Source organism: Melospiza melodia, chromosome 19 (assembly GCF_035770615.1).
Source record: "Melospiza melodia melodia isolate bMelMel2 chromosome 19, bMelMel2.pri, whole genome shotgun sequence".
In the NCBI taxonomy this organism is placed as follows: Eukaryota; Metazoa; Chordata; class Aves; order Passeriformes; family Passerellidae; genus Melospiza; species Melospiza melodia.
In genome coordinates this window covers 9,028,840-9,044,412 of record NC_086212.1, presented here as the reverse complement: position 1 = coordinate 9,044,412, position 15,573 = coordinate 9,028,840, and the positions used below count along the sequence as shown (strand labels likewise).

General features: G+C 57.1%; 3 protein-coding genes across 3 annotated transcripts; 2 read left to right on the top strand and 1 right to left on the bottom strand.

Annotated features, from left to right (window-relative positions):
- Positions 1-1,971: 1,971 nt before the first annotated feature.
- Positions 1,972-4,965, bottom strand: LOC134426986 (signal-regulatory protein beta-1-like). Its single transcript, XM_063172409.1, has 5 exons — positions 4,795-4,965; positions 3,539-3,898; positions 3,218-3,413; positions 2,797-2,836; positions 1,972-2,467 (listed from the first exon to the last, which is right to left on the bottom strand). Exons 1-5 carry the CDS (start codon positions 4,856-4,858, stop codon positions 2,339-2,341), a joined length of 789 nt encoding a protein of 262 aa, XP_063028479.1. The 5' UTR covers positions 4,859-4,965; the 3' UTR covers positions 1,972-2,338.
- Positions 4,966-5,678: 713 nt separating this feature from the next.
- LOC134426990 (signal-regulatory protein beta-1-like) lies at positions 5,679-7,894 on the top strand. The gene is given in 6 exon segments (XM_063172414.1): positions 5,679-5,863; positions 6,188-6,547; positions 6,757-7,068; positions 7,182-7,448; positions 7,451-7,516; positions 7,665-7,894. Coding segments are annotated over 6 exon segments (1,275 nt in total). The 5' UTR covers positions 5,679-5,796; the 3' UTR covers positions 7,868-7,894.
- A 707-nt stretch (positions 7,895-8,601) lies between these two features.
- Positions 8,602-15,102, top strand: NSFL1C (NSFL1 cofactor). Its single transcript, XM_063172406.1, has 9 exons — positions 8,602-8,728; positions 9,433-9,530; positions 10,095-10,169; positions 11,256-11,421; positions 11,739-11,831; positions 12,487-12,596; positions 13,023-13,160; positions 13,626-13,790; positions 14,723-15,102. The coding sequence occupies exons 1-9, from the start codon at positions 8,627-8,629 to the stop codon at positions 14,883-14,885; spliced, it is 1,110 nt and encodes a 369-aa protein (XP_063028476.1). The 5' UTR covers positions 8,602-8,626; the 3' UTR covers positions 14,886-15,102.
- The last annotated feature ends 471 nt before the right edge of the window (positions 15,103-15,573 follow it).

Genomic DNA, 15,573 nt, shown 5'->3' with positions numbered 1-15,573 from the left:
CCCTCTTGCCCTGGCACCTCCAAGGGCTGTTTCCCACCTCCCAGCATCAGGAGTGGGTCAGATGCCAGAGCAACCCCTGAGCATCCCCTGGCAGCCCAGAAACCCATCAGAGTGTAGCCCAGATCAGCCTCCCCAGCCCTTTTCCTTGGCCTTGCCATTGCACAAGGTCCTGGCACTGGGCTCACACACCATGCTGAGGGACAGCCAAGGTAAACCTGGCATGGCACCGCCCCAGAGTGTCCGTGCACAGGGACACAGCCCAAACCTGCTTGAAGCCAGCGTGTCCTCTCCCCCTGGGACACCAACACTGTCCCAGTACCCATCCAGGCACCACCTCTGCTCTGCCCCAAAGTCCCCAGAGGTGGCAGCAGGAGCCTGATGGTGCCAGCCCCAACCCCAGCACTGCCCTGTGCCTCCCCAGCAATGGCAGCTCCCGGCCTCCCACACACACCCTGGGACCAAGCAGGTCACTCAGTGGGGTGTGACAAGCAGCAGCACCAGGAAAGCAGCCTGGATGAGCAGCGAATCCATGACCCCAGCACTGCCTGGTGCTGCCCCCTGATCCAGGCTCTGCCCCCCAATCCAGGCTCTGCTCCCCAGCACGCTCCTACCTTGTGTCCGTGCCCAGGCGCTTGTTTGTGCTTTCACTGCCGGCACACCCCAGGCTGAAGGCTTAAAGGATTTTCCTTTAATAACCACTAAATCCCTCCCCTGGGCAGTAAGCTGCAGACCTGGGCCCTTTCCTAGGTGCAGAGCATTCTGCCAGTGCTCTGCTCACTCCCTGCTTTGCATATGCTCCTATCGAACTGGATTTCCCCCCTCCTGATTCAGCCCCGTGCTTAAAAAGCCCTAAATCCCCTCGAATTTCATTTCCTCTGGTCCTCGAGGTCTATCCCCGGTTTCGGTCTCACCCACGTATTTTACATACTCGTGTTCACAGCCTTGATGGGAGATTTCTGCCACTTTTGGTGCTGTCCCTGCACAGAGCCTGGGCAGCCCAAGCCCTGCTCAGAGCAGCCTCAGCTGGGAAATGATCCAGGGCCTGGTCATGGCTCCACTGGGGAAATGACGCTGGGAGAGGCTTCATCCCAGCACCCCAACCCTCCCACTGAGGGAGCCAGTGCTGGATCCCTGACCTGGCAAACTCATCACCACCACCCTGCCTGCAGGGTGCTGAGTGTCCCCTGAGAAAGGACTGGCTCCAAACTGTCCCTGCTTCACATCCCCGGTGCAGGTGACTCACATTCAGTCGTGCAAATCAATTTCCGTGGTGGCTTTTCTCCCCGCTGTGACAATTTTGTCCCCTCAAGGATCTCCCTGCCAGCCCCGCTCCCCTGGGTCACACTGTCTTGTTTCACTTCTCTTTTCTCATTTCACAGAACAAAAGTAGATAAAGCTGAAAACTGGTGATCGTATCAGCTTTCAAGGTCACAGGCAGAGGTGCTGGCAGCAGGTTCCTCTGCCTGGAAAGTCTGTTTGGGGCTCAGTTCCTCCTGCCAAGGAGGTGCGTGCTGGGGCCACAGGTGGTGGGAGCTCAGCTGCCGCAGCTGGGACACTGTGGCTGTGGGGCTGTGTGTGCTGCCTGCTGTTGCTGGGGGCTGCAGCAGTGCCCAGTGTGGAGTGTGAGCTGCAGCCTCCTGCCATGGCCACCTCGCCCCTCTGGCTTGCTTCCCTTGGAGGTGGGCACCACCAAACATGTGGGATCACAGCAGGGAATGTGCACGGGGCAGATGTGCACTGAGCAGGGCTTCTGCATGGAGCAGATGTGCAGGAGCAGGGGTTCTGCATGGAGCAGATGTGCACGGAGCAGATGCAGGTTTTGTGGGACTGGGCAGGTTCCCTGCCTGGGGCAGGCGGGAGTTGGGAGCTGAGCAGGGGCTTGGCAGTAGCACAGGGGTGGCACACATCCCCCCAGGACCCTGCAGGACTGGCACTATTGCTCTTGCTCTGAGCACAGCAGGACTGACAGCAGGCTGTTTGCTGGCTTTAATGAGGCTGGTGAAAAGATAACACAAATTATGGACCTGTGGGCCAGGAAAGGGCCAGTGGAAGCCCATGCTGGTGGACACAGCTGTGTGTAAGGTCCTCCTGGTGTTATCAGCACAAAACAGATTGCACAAGGCAGAGGTGCTTGGCCTCGTGGTCTGATCCTGTGGTCGAGAAGGCTTCCAGGTCCCAGGAGAGCTCCCCTGAGATGCAAACGTGGTGAGCATGGTGTGCCGAGCTGCAATCAGGGTGCGCCATGCAAACAGCTCCACTTCTTCTTTAGGGTGTCCTGCAGAAACATCCCTTCTTCCACCCTGACACGTCCTGGCTGCACAGGCAGCAGTGCCAGGTGTCACTTGGCAGCTACCCTGAGGCTGGCATACTCGGTGGGGGCTGTGCCCGGGCTCCTGCCACGCCGTGGGGCCGGGGGCAGAGGCTGCAGGTCGGCGTAGTGGATGTTGCTCTCCTCCTTGCTGCTCGGCTGCAAAAGTGCACACAAATGGGGAATGATGCCACAAGGAAAGTCTCACAAAAATAACCATAAATCAGAATGTTGAGAGTTGGAAGTGACCCACAAGGATCACCAAGACTACCTCGTGGCCCTGTACAGGACAAGAGCAAGAACCAGCTTCAAGCCAGGCTGGGGGTGCCACAGCTGCAGAGGTGGTGCCATGGAGCAGAGGGTGCAGGGACCACATCAGGCAGCTGCTGCCCACCCAGTGTCCCCCCTGCCCCCAGAGACTTGCAGGGCTCCTGCAAGCCAGGGCACCAGCATGGGATGTGCTTTCCATACTCACAGCTCACTCTTACCTGGCTGGGCAGGTGGGAGCTCTCTGCATCCAGGACTTCACTGTAGGGAGAAGGATAAGGATGGGCATCAGAACTAAAGGAAGCGGGCTCCTTTCCCCACCCAGCACAGCCCTCAATTCCCCTCCTGAATTTCAGCAGGATGTCCCTGTTGAAGGCAAATAGGGACAAAGTGCTGACTGCACATCTGGGCTGGGCTCAGACACACAGTGAGGGGCTGCAGGAGCTCCCTGGTACCGGGTGCTCCCTACCATGAAGTTTCCGTGAAATGCAGAAAGAACCAACAGAGCAGTGCACCTGTAAGCAAAGGACCTTTTCTGGGGCGAGTTAGAGCTCCAGACAAGAAAGGAAGCCAAGATAAAGCAGGTGGATAAGGCAGTTTGCTCATTTAAGGGTGCAGAAGGGAGAGGTGCTGAGTACAAACCTGGGGGTGCCGGGGGTCTCTGCACAGCACTGCAGAGGGACAGACGAGAGGCTGCCCATGGCCACTGTCCTGGCTGGGCAGGGGCTGCCCACCCCACCTTGGCGCTTCCTCCTGTACATGCAAAGGGCCACGAAGAGGCCGAGGAGGAAGCAGAGCACGACAGCTGCAGCCACCATTCCAGGAACCAGGGCTGCCTCTGTGGAGACAGAATCAGAGCAGGAGAGGGTGGAGGCTGTGGGGCAGAGCAGGACCTGGCTGTGGGCAGGGTGGGGGCTGTGGGATGGGCTCCCTGGGACAGGTGTCCTGTGGGGCTGCACTCACCTTGCACGGACACCTCGGTGCCACTGCCATGCTTAAACACCTCATCAACACCAAAGGCACCCTTGACAAACTTCACACAGTAGTAGGTGCCAGCATCATCAGGCTGGACGTTCCTGATGCGGATGGTGAAGTTTGTGTCAGACCCAGGTGCTGCCGCCGTCACACGGGAGAAGGGACCCTTGTTATTCTGGTCATAGACAGTCGTGTTCCCACTGCCCCAGCCTTTCAGCCACCTCACAGGACCTGGTCCAACAACTCCAGACGTGGTGCATTTCAGGGTGAGCGTCTCCCCCACTGCCACTGACACCTTGGCCTGGGGCTGCTGCAGAGTGAAGCCCTGACCTCCCTGGCCATCCACACCTGGGCACAGAGACAGGAGGGTTCAGGGATGAGCGATGGGGTGAGGCAAGGGCAGCCTCACTGGCAGAGAAGTCCCAGTATCCCCCAATTTGCAGCTGAGAGATATCCTGGGATGTGACAGAGACAACATGCAGGCACTGGGAGGGAGGAAACCCTTCAAAAACCCGTTCAAAATTAACAAGGGGCAAATCTGAAAAAAGAGCAGGCTGCCCAGGGCAGTGGTGGAGTCACCACCCCTGGAGGGATGTAAATGACATGTAGATGAGGCAGTTGGTGGCCTTGGCAGAGCTGGGGTAAGGGTTGGACACGAGGACTTCAGAGGGCTTTTGCAACCCAAACAGTTCCGCGATTCTATGATTTGATAAATCTGCATCCTGTTCTGTCATTTGCAGGGGGTGCTGCAGCTGCCTGGAGGCCAGAGAGGGGCAGAGGGAGCCAAGGGGAACTCCTGGCAGGAAAAAATTCCTGAGTGCTGTTAAACATTAACACCCTGGCTCTGCTCCACACCAGCCAGGATCACTCTGTGAGGAATTGGGGTTCACAGGCAGGAACCAGAGCTCAGGAAGGATGTGCAGCCCTGGAGCCCAGCCAGCACAGCCCCCCCGACCCCTTCTTGTCCCAAAACCCCTCCTGCTCCCCAAAACCCCTCCGATCCCCAAACCTCTCCTGCACAGTCCCCACAGGTACGGCAGCGGCTCGGCAGGGCTGGACCCGGCTGTGCCCACCCCCGGGGCTGGGGGTGCTCTGCCAGCACGGTTTGGGCACGGTTTGACCCCAAAAAGTGCTGGGGAAGGAGCACCCTGCGCCCCGCCCGGTGTTTATCTTTGCCGCCCACTCGTGTTTATGGGGCAGGGCAGCTCCGGGGGGCTCTGGGAGGGGTCCCACTTCCCACTCACCCAAGAGCCGCCGCTGGACGGGGCTTCGCTGCCCAGACAGGAGCAGAGCTGCTGCCGCGGCCATGGGTTCTGCCCAAACTTTGGGGAGGAAAAGGGGAAGCGGCACAGGAAATTGAGGCGAGCGGGTGGTTAACGCTTTGGTGTCTGCCCGGGGCGGGCAGGAGCCGGCAGAGCTGGCGGGCATCATCCCCGGCGAGCATAACCCCTGGTGGGCATCACCTGCCGAGACCCTCCGGGCATCACCTGCCGAGACCCCTCCAGGCATCACCCCCGGCGGGCATAACCCTGCCGGGACCCCTCCAGGCATCATCCCCGGTGGGCATCACCTGCCGAGACCCTCCAGGCATCACCCCCGGCGGGCATAATAACCCTGCCCAGACCCTCCAGGCATCACCCCCGGCGGACATCACCCCCGGTGGGCATCCCCCGGCAGAGACCCTCCGGGCATCGCTCCCGGGCCACCCGGCACCGAGCGGCTGCTCCGGGCTCGGGACAGGGGGCGGCTTTGCGTCCTCCCCGGTTGGGTGAGGGGCAGGAGCAGCGGAGCTTCGGGATGTGGGACACTCGGTGTATCCCGGGCACTGCTCTGCACCACCGACCCATCCCGCACCCCGATCCTGCTGGGAAGGGCCGAGGGTCCTCTTTGCCCCCCAGGTTGGCCATGTATAGGGAGTCTGCTGGATCCGGGGTCCCTCTTGCTGGCTGTGCCCATGGCTGTGGCTGTGGCACACATCTGAGGGGAAAGTGGGGTGGACGTCGCCATTATGGACCAGTGCTGTGACAGGAGATGATGTAGGCCTTGAGAAGCAAATGGGACGTGATTGCGTGGAGGAACTGGGCTGGTGGTGGCTCCTTTCCTTCCCCTTTGCTGGGTAAGAGACCAGCACCCTGCTAAAACAAGCCCAGTCCTCCTGAGTCAGCTGAGCCCAGTGCAGTGAGTCCCAGGGAGCAGAGCCCTGCTGAGCACAGCCCGGCCATCGGGGAGCAAGGCGTGGAATACCCATGGTTCTGGTGGCACAGGAGCTGCCTCTCGTGTGCCTGATGCTGCTCCTGCTCTGCAGAGAGCCGGGTAAGTGGGCCCTGCACAGCCCCATCACATTTCCCATGCACGCTTCCCCACCCTGCAGGCCTGGCAGTGCTTCCCTGTGCCCATGGGTACCCAGGGAGCTCCTCTCACTGCCTCCCTTCCAGCTTGCTTCTATCTCCAGATAAAATTCAGTTTACCCAGCGAGAGTCTGGGCTCTTCTCATTCTGCAGTCCCCAGCAGCCTGGGGATAAAGGGACAGGAATGTCTCTCTGTGCCCTGCTCCAGGCTCAGGGGGTCTGAGGATGCCTTCTGCTGTTCCACGGCCCTGGGGCCCATTGTCAATTCCAAACCTGTTTCTGTGCCCAGGTGTGGATGCCCAGGTGGGTCAGGGCTTCACTCTGCAGCAGCCCCAGGCCAAGGTGACGGTGACAGCGGGGGAGAGGCTCACCCTGATCTGCACCACGTCTGGAGTTGCTGGAGTAGGTCCTGTGATGTGGCTGAAGGGCTGGGGCAATGGGAACAAGACTGTCTATGACCCCAATATCAAGGATCCCTCCTCCCGTGTGACGGAGGCAGTGCCTGGGTCTGACACAAACTTCACCATCCACATCAGGAACGTCCAGCCTGAGGACATGGGCACCTACTACTGTGTGAAGTTTGTCAAGGGTGCCTTTGGTGCTGATGAGGTGTTTAGGCGTGGCAGTGGCACCGAGGTGACTGTGCAAGGTGAGTGGGGCTCCTGGAGCAGCTCCTGCTGGGAACCACCCAGCGGGCTCTGCTCAGCTGGAGCAGGGATGGGGAAGGGGCTCAGGGCGGCTCCAGGAGAGGATCCCATGGGCCATCCCCGTGCCCTTGTGTGAGACTCTGCTCCAGGCAGGCCCAGGGCTGGACAGGGGGCAGAGCCCGGTCTGAGGGCCCCGTGCTTCTCCCCACAGCCAAACCCAGCCCCCCGCTCGTGTCCGGGCCTGAGCGGAGAGCGAGGCCGAACGACTCAGTGCCTTTCACCTGCACAACTGGAGGGTTCTTTCCTGACAACATTGATGTGAAATGGTTCAAGAATGGCAACCCCATGACGGCTAAGCCACCCCAGGTCACTCAGTCAAGGATGAAAACCTACAACATGTCCAGCACAGTGATGGTGACCCTGGAGAAGGGCGATGCCCGCTCGCAGATCACCTGTGAGGTGACGCACCCCACGCTGCGGGCCCCGCTGCGAGGGAGCTTCCAGCTCAGCAGGGTGCTGAGAGGTGAGGGCTGGGGGCTCGCATGGGGGTGCTGCTCTGTGGGGCTGGGGTCCCTGGGAGGAGGGCAGGGCGCCCTGTGGGGCACAGCAAACACCGAGCTCTGCCTCTCTTCCCAGTTCCCCCCAGCGTCAAAGTGCGCGCTGAGCCGAGCCCTGCTGAGGTGAACAAGACCGTGGCCTTCACCTGCCTCCTGAAGGAGTTTTACCCAGCTAATGTGTCCATTTCCTGGCTGGAGAATGGGATTGAGATAAAGGGGCAGAACCTCTCTGGGCCACGGGAGGTGTCCCGGGGCTTGTTTGAGCTGAGCAGCCGGGTGGAGATGCAAGTGACGGAGGAGAAAAACGGGTCCACAATCACCTGCAGGGTGGTGCACGATGGTGGTGCACTGCCAACTACTCAGCTATCCCGTGGATCTCCAACACGTCCCTGGATGGGTTTCAGATGGATAAGGGTGTGTCAGAGCTGCTGGGATGGGGTGCCTGGCAGTCTGTCTGGTGTCACCCCTGAGGAAGCTCAAAGCCCCAGGAAAGGCTCCCTGCGGGGGGTTGGGATGCCTCTGCCCAAGCCCTGCTCAGTCACATTCTCTGTCCCCACTGCAGGTGCGAACGTTCTGTCCAGCCTCCTCCTCCTCCTGTCGATGGGTGTCCTGCTGGAGAAGGGGCTCCTCGGGGGGCTCCTCTTCTTCCTCTTCAAGCGCATGAATAGAAAAGCATCGGAGATGTTGCCCTACCCTGCTCCACCTCAGTCCCCGGCTCCCGCAGCCGGGTCCCAGGGCTTGGCCACTGTCAGCCGCGATTTGTGAACCTGGAAATAAACGAGCCAGCATGCACAGGCTGCCGTGGGCTGCTCCGCGCCGCCATCCCGGCCCCGCCTGTGGCCATAAACCCGCCCTGCTCCGGGGCTTGGCACTGCCCGTCCCGGGGCTCAGTGCCCAGTGCTGCACACACGGTGCTGCACACACGGTGCCCGGTGCTCGATGCTGCCCGCTCTAGTGCTCGGTGCTGCCCATCCCGGAGCCAACTGCTCGGGTCCCCCTGCCCGGTACTGGGTGTTCGGTGCCCTGTGCCTGGTGCCCAGTGCTTGGTACGCCGAGCCCTGTTCCCGCTGCTCAGCACCCCAGTCCCGGTTCCCGGTGCCCAGTGCTCGGTACCTCGTGCCCTGTACCCTGTGCCCGGTGCCCTGTGCTTGGTACCCCACGCCCTGTACTCGGTGCCCGGAGCCCGGTGCTCTGTGTCCGGTACCCGGTGCCGGTGCTCTGTGCCCGGTGTCGGTGCCCGGTGCCGGTGCTCTGTACCCCGTGCCGGTGCCCGGTGCTCGGTGCCCGGTGCTTGGTACCCCATGCCCTGTACACGGTACCGGTGCTCTGTGCCCGGTGCCCGGTTCCCGGTGCTCGCTCCGGGGCCGGTTGTGGTGCAGTGCCACCTCCTGGCCGGCAGGGGCCGCTGTTCGCGGGCCGGGCGCCGCGCGTCGCCCCGGGTGTTTCCGGCCGGGCGGCTTTGGCGGCGCACGCGGGGGCGGTGCGGCGCGGCCCGGCGCGGTTTGGGCGCTGCACCGCGGCAAGATGGCGGACAGGGAGGAGGCGCTGAGGGAGTTCGTGGCCGTGACCGGCGCCGAGGAGGAGCGAGCGCGGTTCTTCCTCGAGTCCGCCGGCTGGGACCTCCAGGTACCTCTGCCGCTGCCCTCCTCGGCCCGGCGCGGGGACCGGCGGGGCCGCGGCTCAGGAGGCCGTGGCGCTGGCGGGGGGCAGCGCCGGGCCGGAGGTCGGTGTCCCGCAGGCTCAGGCCTCGCCCCCGTCCGTGGCCGCGCTCAGCCCTGGCGGCGGGGCCGTGGGCCGGCTGAGGCTGAGGCCCCTCCTGGTTCTGCCGTTCACTTTGTAGGGCGAGGTGAGGGACGGTGGGCCCGGGGTTTGCCGGGGTTCTGTCGGTTTTCCTGGAATGCCGGTGCGGCTGTCAGTGCTGTACTGTTGGCGCTGTCAGCAAACAATCTGAGGGGGAGTCAGCCACCATTCTGACCTGCTCCTGTCCCTGCTCCTCCTCAGACTGGCTGTGTCAAATTCCGAGTCTGCTCATGACGGCACAAAAGCTGCATGCCGTAATTTTGGCATAACTCCTGTGTAAGTGCTGCAGAAGAAGGGCCCTGACATTCCCTGACAGGGAGGGTGACATCCCTGCGGCACTGAGTGTCCTGCCATGACACAGCCAAATGGCAAACCCTCTGAGGCCTCGTCTCTGCCAGGACCTGCAGCAGGGGGAATGACATGAAGTGTCTTTAGTATGAGGAGTCTCAGGAGATGCAGCGTGACAGATGTCTCAGCTGGGTTGTTTGTGTGTGTTTTTCCTGAGGGGCTTTGGTGGATTTCCTTTCCAGATTGCACTTGCCAGTTTCTATGAGGACGGGGGTGACGAGGACATCCTGACCCTTCCCCAGCCCACGCCCAGCTCCATCTCCAGAGGCACTGGAGCCAGGTGAGGAGGCAGCTTCAGCTCCATACTGGGAGCTGGCAAAGCACACACACTCCCTAAAGCACTGTTAATTGTGTTAATTTTCAGGAGGAGTAGCTCTGTGTTTAGATTTGCTTCCCCTTGTGTGGCTCTCTAGACATTGTGAAAACCTGAGTGTTTGTACATCACAGGCATGGCTGTTATTGCACAGCTAAGCCAGGGATCAGTTAGGAAAACTTGCCTCATTGCTCAGGAAAAGCTTGATTTATCTTTTAACATTAAAAACAGTCTGATAGTGACCTTTCATTTAAGCAGATCATATCTCAGCAGGAAGAGTATTTTCTCATTTTGTGTGGCACCTGAGCTGATCAAGCTGAGCATTTTACAAAACAATAATGTGAATTTTACCTTACCAAATCCCTTTGCAGTAAGGGAATGCTGTCCAGTCCCAAAGAGGAGCTGCTGCCCTTGTCACTCAGGAGAAGCTCTCTGGGGTCAGCTGCTGTTGAACAGAGCCTGTTGCAGTGTGGAATGTTCCAGCTGGGAATGTACATGGAGGCTGACATCCTTCTTGCTGGATTTTTGCAGTGACCACCGAGTAACCTCGTTCAGAGACCTTGTGCATGCTCAGGAGGAGGATGATGAAGAGGAGGAGGGACAGCGGTGAGTTTGCAGCTGAAGGCTCCAATGCTGGGTGTTTGTTCCCTCTGGGAGGACTTGCTGCTTGTGTACAGCTTCTTTGAAAGAATCAGGTTTACATGGATATGAAGTTCCTGTCATGAAACACTTGAGGTTTGACAGGGCAGGTTTGTCAGTGCAAAGCCTGTGCACAGCTGTGTAGGCACCAGCTCTCAGCACTCAAAGAAAGCCTAGAGTGGGATGTGGAAGGCCTGGGTTAAGAATAGAAAACAGCCCAGATCCTCATGTGTGTCCACAGGAAATGTGGGAATTATGCAGGGATTGGTTTTCTTACTGCCTGGGGTTTTGGGGGTTTATTTTGGTGGGGGTTTTGGTTTTGTGTTCTTTTTTTTAAGTGTTGCTTAAGGGTGAAGTAATGGAGAGTGGAGTCAGAAATAAAAAAGTAGGGACCCTTTTCAGAGGAACATGGAGTATTAGTAGGCCAATCTCTTACAGTGTCAGCTCTAAGCAGTTAAATACCCCTAAGGTTGACAGGCAAGGTAAATGGAATGGAACTGATGTATCTGAAGGGGTGGCTCAGCCTGGATGGGCCCTGGTCTGCAGGCAGCTGGGAGCTCACTCTGTGTGTTACAAGCCATCTGGAAGCTAATCAACCCAATCTTCCAGAAGTGCTTAATTGCACTTCACTGACTGTCATGCATTGCTTCCAGTTGAGATCCATCCTTTGTGTGGCAGGGACGTGTGCCTTCCCTCACAATTCCAGCTGCACGTTGCTCTGCCAGGTCAGAGATTTGCTGCGAGCTTTGCTCAGCTGGGTAATGGAGCTGGTACCGGTGTTTAAAAGTGGGCTTGTCCCTCTGGGCTGTTCCTCCTCCCAGCTCTGAGCATTGTTACCACTTTATTGCTATTGATCCACGGGTAATTTACAGGAATTGACATAAAGAGAAAGTCTTTGCAGCGCAGTGGCTGCAGTGGGAGACACACTGGTGGTAGCCAGTGTTTGCAGATCCAGGGCTTTCCCTGAGCTGCACCGAGCGAGCCCTGATCCAGCCCGGGGCTCCTGCAGAGGCAGCAGGCAGGGCTGACCAGGAGCTGGGTGCTTTCTGTCAGGTTTTATGCGGGTGGCTCAGAGAGGAGTGGGCAGCAGATCGTGGGTCCTCCGAGGAAGAAGAGCCCCAACGAGCTGGTGGAGGATCTGTTCAAGGGAGCCAAGGAGCACGGCGCCGTGGCCGTCGATCGGACAGCCAAGAGCGGCGGCGAGACCAGCAAGCCAAAGGTGAGGAGGGAGGAGTTCTTCCTTCTGTCCCCCATTTCTGTTCCACCCTGCCAGCTCTTTGGTACTGAGGAGTCCTGGAATTATCTCAGCAGCTAAGTCTGGACTCTTAGTGCAGCTCCATTTTGTGTCTCACAGTGGCAAGAAAAGCTGCTCTGTTGTGCCACCCTTGTTAACTTGCTGAAGCTGTCGCTGCCTGCAGGGCAGGAGATGTTGCTGATGCCGTGAAGCCCCTGTTCACCCACAGGGGTGGTGGGAGCAGGGAAGCAGCTCTTTGGTCTGTGTGGTTCTGTAACCCTGTGCCTGCCTCTCTCTCACAGCCTTTTGCAGGGGGAGGATATCGCCTTGGGGCTACTCCAGAGGAGGAGTCAGCTTATGTGGCAGGAGAGAGGAGACCGAGCTCTTCTCAGGATGTGAGTATCTCTGCTTGGGTTTGTAGCTGTCACTCCAGGGATTTCTCTGCTCCAGCTACTGAGCTTGCCAGCCCCGAGAGATACAAAGCTTGATAGAAATTCACAAGGACAGAAATATGGTAAATCCTGCTTCCTGTGGGATTTCCAAGTAGAGAATAATAGATGATTAGGTCTTGGGTAAGCAGTTTTCTGGTGATCTTTTAATTAAGAATCTGAGCTTTTCTTAGAAGTGCAGATCAGGAAAAATAGTGTGCAAAGAGCATTGGGAAATCAACTCCTCTTTATCCATTATTATATACATCCAATATACATCCATAGATGGGAGCTGACAGCATCAGTTCAAGATTCCCTTGTGCTTGGTTTGTGACCAGACAAGGTCGTGGCTGTGGTGGGAGCCTGGTTTAGGCTCCTCACTCAGCATAATTCTGGCTCTTCAGCCATATTTATCCAAAAGGGGACCATGGTGCCATCTTCTAGGAATTGACACCTGACCATTACATAAAAGCCAGTGCTTTGGGTTTTCCCTTAGCTCAGAGAAACCTGGGATTTTGCACCTTGAAGCTTCTCTGCCCATCTGAAACTTTTCACTTTGCTTCAGTTTTTGTTGTCACCAAGAAGCTCAGTGAGGCTGATTGTTCTTTTGGGGCTGCTGCAGGTGCACGTTGTACTGAAGCTCTGGAAGAGTGGATTTAGCCTGGATAGTGGAGAGCTGAGGAGCTACCAGGATCCATCCAATGCCCAGTTCCTCGATGATATCCGCAGAGGGTACGTAGTGAGAGGGGAGAAAAGGGACAGCTGCTCCCTGAAACACGAGTGTTTGTGGAATCCAGGCTTCTGAATCCATGGCACCTTTCACCTGAGCTTTCTTGCAAGAAATTAGTTACTCTTAATATGGAACATTGGGTTCAGGTCAACAGGGAGTGGGTTTGATTTATGTGGGGCCTTGAGAGTTGAAGTAAACAAATGTGTTGATATTTGTGTTGAGAATTTCTGATGCATTGTGTCACGGCAGGTGAGGGCCAGGGAGAAGTAACCTTTAATTTGTGTCTGTCAGTGGGGAGGTGTGCATCTGCCCTGTCAGTTAAGCAAAGGCTCTCTGTGATTCCTGAAATTCCACAGATCTTGGGCTTTTTGTCCACACAGTCCTGCCTTGCTGCCTCAGGCAGCTGCCTCAGAGCTCTCTCTTTGCAGGGAAGTCCCAGCTGAGCTGCGCAGGTTAGCACGGGGCGGACAGGTGAACCTGGACATGGAGGATCACCGTGATGAGGAGTATGTGAAACCTAAAAGTGTCTTCAGAGCTTTTACTGGAGAAGGACAGAAGCTGGGCAGGTGAGAAGATGGTGACACTGGGTTACTACATGTAATGTGAGAGTCACTCAAGCCTTGCAAGGTGGAGCCTTCTGAAGTAAAGGCACTGGGTGCCTGTGGGATGGGAGGTGTTCTCTAAGGAAACAAGGCTCACTGACGTACTGTGAGGTAGCTCAGCCTCTCCCTGCCAGGAGCCAGATCCCTGGTTTGCAACCTCCATGGTGTGTTTAATTGGAGCAGCGTTTCCAATTCACACTTCCTCTGTTAACTTGTGGGTGTGAGGACCCGTGGCACCAAAGGGGATGGTAGAGTTGAACTTCTAGACAAGTTCCTGCTTGGCTGACTCCAGAATTCTGACTTGCAGCTTGCTTGTGGAGAAGCCCTGGTAGATGGGCCTGGCAGACAGTGAGCTTGCTGCCTGATTGGTACCCTGTGGGCAGGTGAGTTGGGTTTCTAACAGCTCACCTTGCGTCTCCCTGTTGGCAGCACCGCGCCCCAGGTGATGGGCACCAGCTCTCCGGCCCAGCAGGCAGAGAACGAGGCCAAAGCCAGTTCTGCCGTCGTGATTGATGAGTCAGAGCCCGTCACCAACATCCAGATCCGGCTCGCGGACGGCGGGCGCCTGGTGCAGAAGTTCAACCACAGTCACAGGTACGAGCACAACAGGGAGCACAGGCAGGCATAGATGGCCCTGCAAGGCAGGGAGCAAGTGCTAAAATCCTGCATAGCCTGCCAGAAGGAGCTCTGGGCATCCTTCTGTACAAGTGAAAGGGAATAAAGTTGTTGTGGTGTTTTTAAGTTAGCTGCTAACTGTTGGGTAGGATTAGCTTCCCAAATTGGGATAGATTATAGCCAGTGACACAACACCTGGGAGTATAAATGTGACCAGCAGAACTTTCCTTGATGTTGCCTGTAAAGCACTGATTCTCTTCTAAAGGCTTTGGAAACTGGCAGATAATTAGGAACCTGGTTCAGTTACTTTGACTCAATTTAGGCTTTTCTATGAGGCTGTTCCCTGTGCTGAATGGAGCACCAAGGGATGCTCTTACCACAATTCTGTTCTTTAGATGAGCAAAGTGGTACACCATTGCTTCACTTGAAATCTCTTTAAATCATTCTCACCTTCCTGGTCTTGTAATTTATACTCATTCCTCCAGTTTCTCTCAGGGTCAAGCTCAGGGCAAAAAGTTCAAAAAACCTGTGCCTGTGACTGAGTTCCAGAAATGGATCCTGTGTCATTGTGTGGCCGCTCACAGGAGCTGAAATCCTCTGGGTTCTGCTGTGTGAGACAAGCTCAGAAAGTGTCAGTTTGTAAATTGTTCATAGCAAAGAGTCTGGAGGCTTTCAGTCTCAGATAACCCCCTGACAACACAACAGAGAACACTGAGCTGAGCCTGTAGCCCAGAAAGCAGCTGCTGCTATTTCACTAAACGGGAGCAGGTTGAATCAGAATAGCCTGGTGTGGCCTGGTGAGAGCTGGAATGCAGACACAGAGCTGCAGGGCTGCACACTCTGGGCAGAGCAGTCCCTTGTCCAGGCTGTGCAGTGACAGCACCACCCTTGTGTTTGATCCCTTTGCACAGGATCCGTGACATCCGGCTCTTCATCGTAGATGCTCGGCCAGCGATGGCTGCCACCAGTTTCGTCCTCATGACCACCTTCCCCAATAAAGAGCTGACTGATGAGAACCAGACCCTGAAGGAAGCCAACCTGCTCAACGCTGTCATTGTGCAGAGGTTGACATAAAGGAGCCCAGCTCTGGCCACACCACTGCGGCGTGCGGGGCCGTCTCCTCACGCGCGTGCCGGCGCCGTGCCACACAGGCCACATCTGCTCCTAGCTCTGGGTTCTTAGGTCTTGGTTGGACTTTTTCTCTTTAGTTGCATTTCCCATGGGGGTTTTTTTGTGATGATGATGATGATGATGATGATCAGTGGACTTTAAAATAAAGAAATGAAACGAATTCGTTTGGAAAGGAGCTGCAGCCTCTTGTGCCCCAGATTCCCCCAAGGAGAGTTCAGTTACCTTGTGGATTGAGTTACTGCACTCGGAGAGGGGAGGAAGGCAAGGGGGAAGGGAACTCCAGGGAGCAGTTTCTGTCAGTGGACTGCTCACCACAGTCCTTTCTCTTCTCTCCAGGGACTGCTGTGAAGTACTCCCTTTATTTTCACACATTAAATATAAGTTATCTGAGAATGGGTGATCTGATTGTCAGGATAACGGTTCCACTCCTGTAAAAGCATTGTGGGGGACGTCTTTGTGAAAGAGCTCAGTGTGGGGAAAACTCCAACATGTGTGAGGTGCAAGGTTTAACACTTCCCATGCTTTTCTGGAGAGAAATCCCTGACTTTCCTTCCTTCAGCAGAACTCTTGGGGTGTTCATTGCAGTCCCCACCCGCTCTGCCTTCACTTTTTCTGACAGGCCAGACTGGCT

What these genes read in the sequence shown, in the direction of transcription:
- LOC134426986 (XM_063172409.1), bottom strand. Translation starts at nt 4,858, where the DNA reads ATGGCCGCGGCAGCAGCTCTGCTCCTGTCTGGGCAGCGAAGCCCCGTC. An exon ending in CGTCCAGCGGCGGCTCTTGG is followed by an intron (nt 3,899 to 4,794) that starts GTGAGTGGGAAG and finishes CTCTGTGCCCAG; the next exon opens with GTGTGGATGGCCAGGGAGGT. An exon ending in GCTCCCACCTGCCCAGCCAG is followed by an intron (nt 2,468 to 2,796) that starts GTAAGAGTGAGC and finishes GCACTTTTGCAG; the next exon opens with CCGAGCAGCAAGGAGGAGAG.
- NSFL1C (XM_063172406.1), top strand. Translation starts at nt 8,627, where the DNA reads ATGGCGGACAGGGAGGAGGCGCTGAGGGAGTTCGTGGCCGTGACCGGC. An exon ending in TCCAGAGGCACTGGAGCCAG is followed by an intron (nt 9,531 to 10,094) that starts GTGAGGAGGCAG and finishes GGATTTTTGCAG; the next exon opens with TGACCACCGAGTAACCTCGT. An exon ending in AAGTTCAACCACAGTCACAG is followed by an intron (nt 13,791 to 14,722) that starts GTACGAGCACAA and finishes CCCTTTGCACAG; the next exon opens with GATCCGTGACATCCGGCTCT.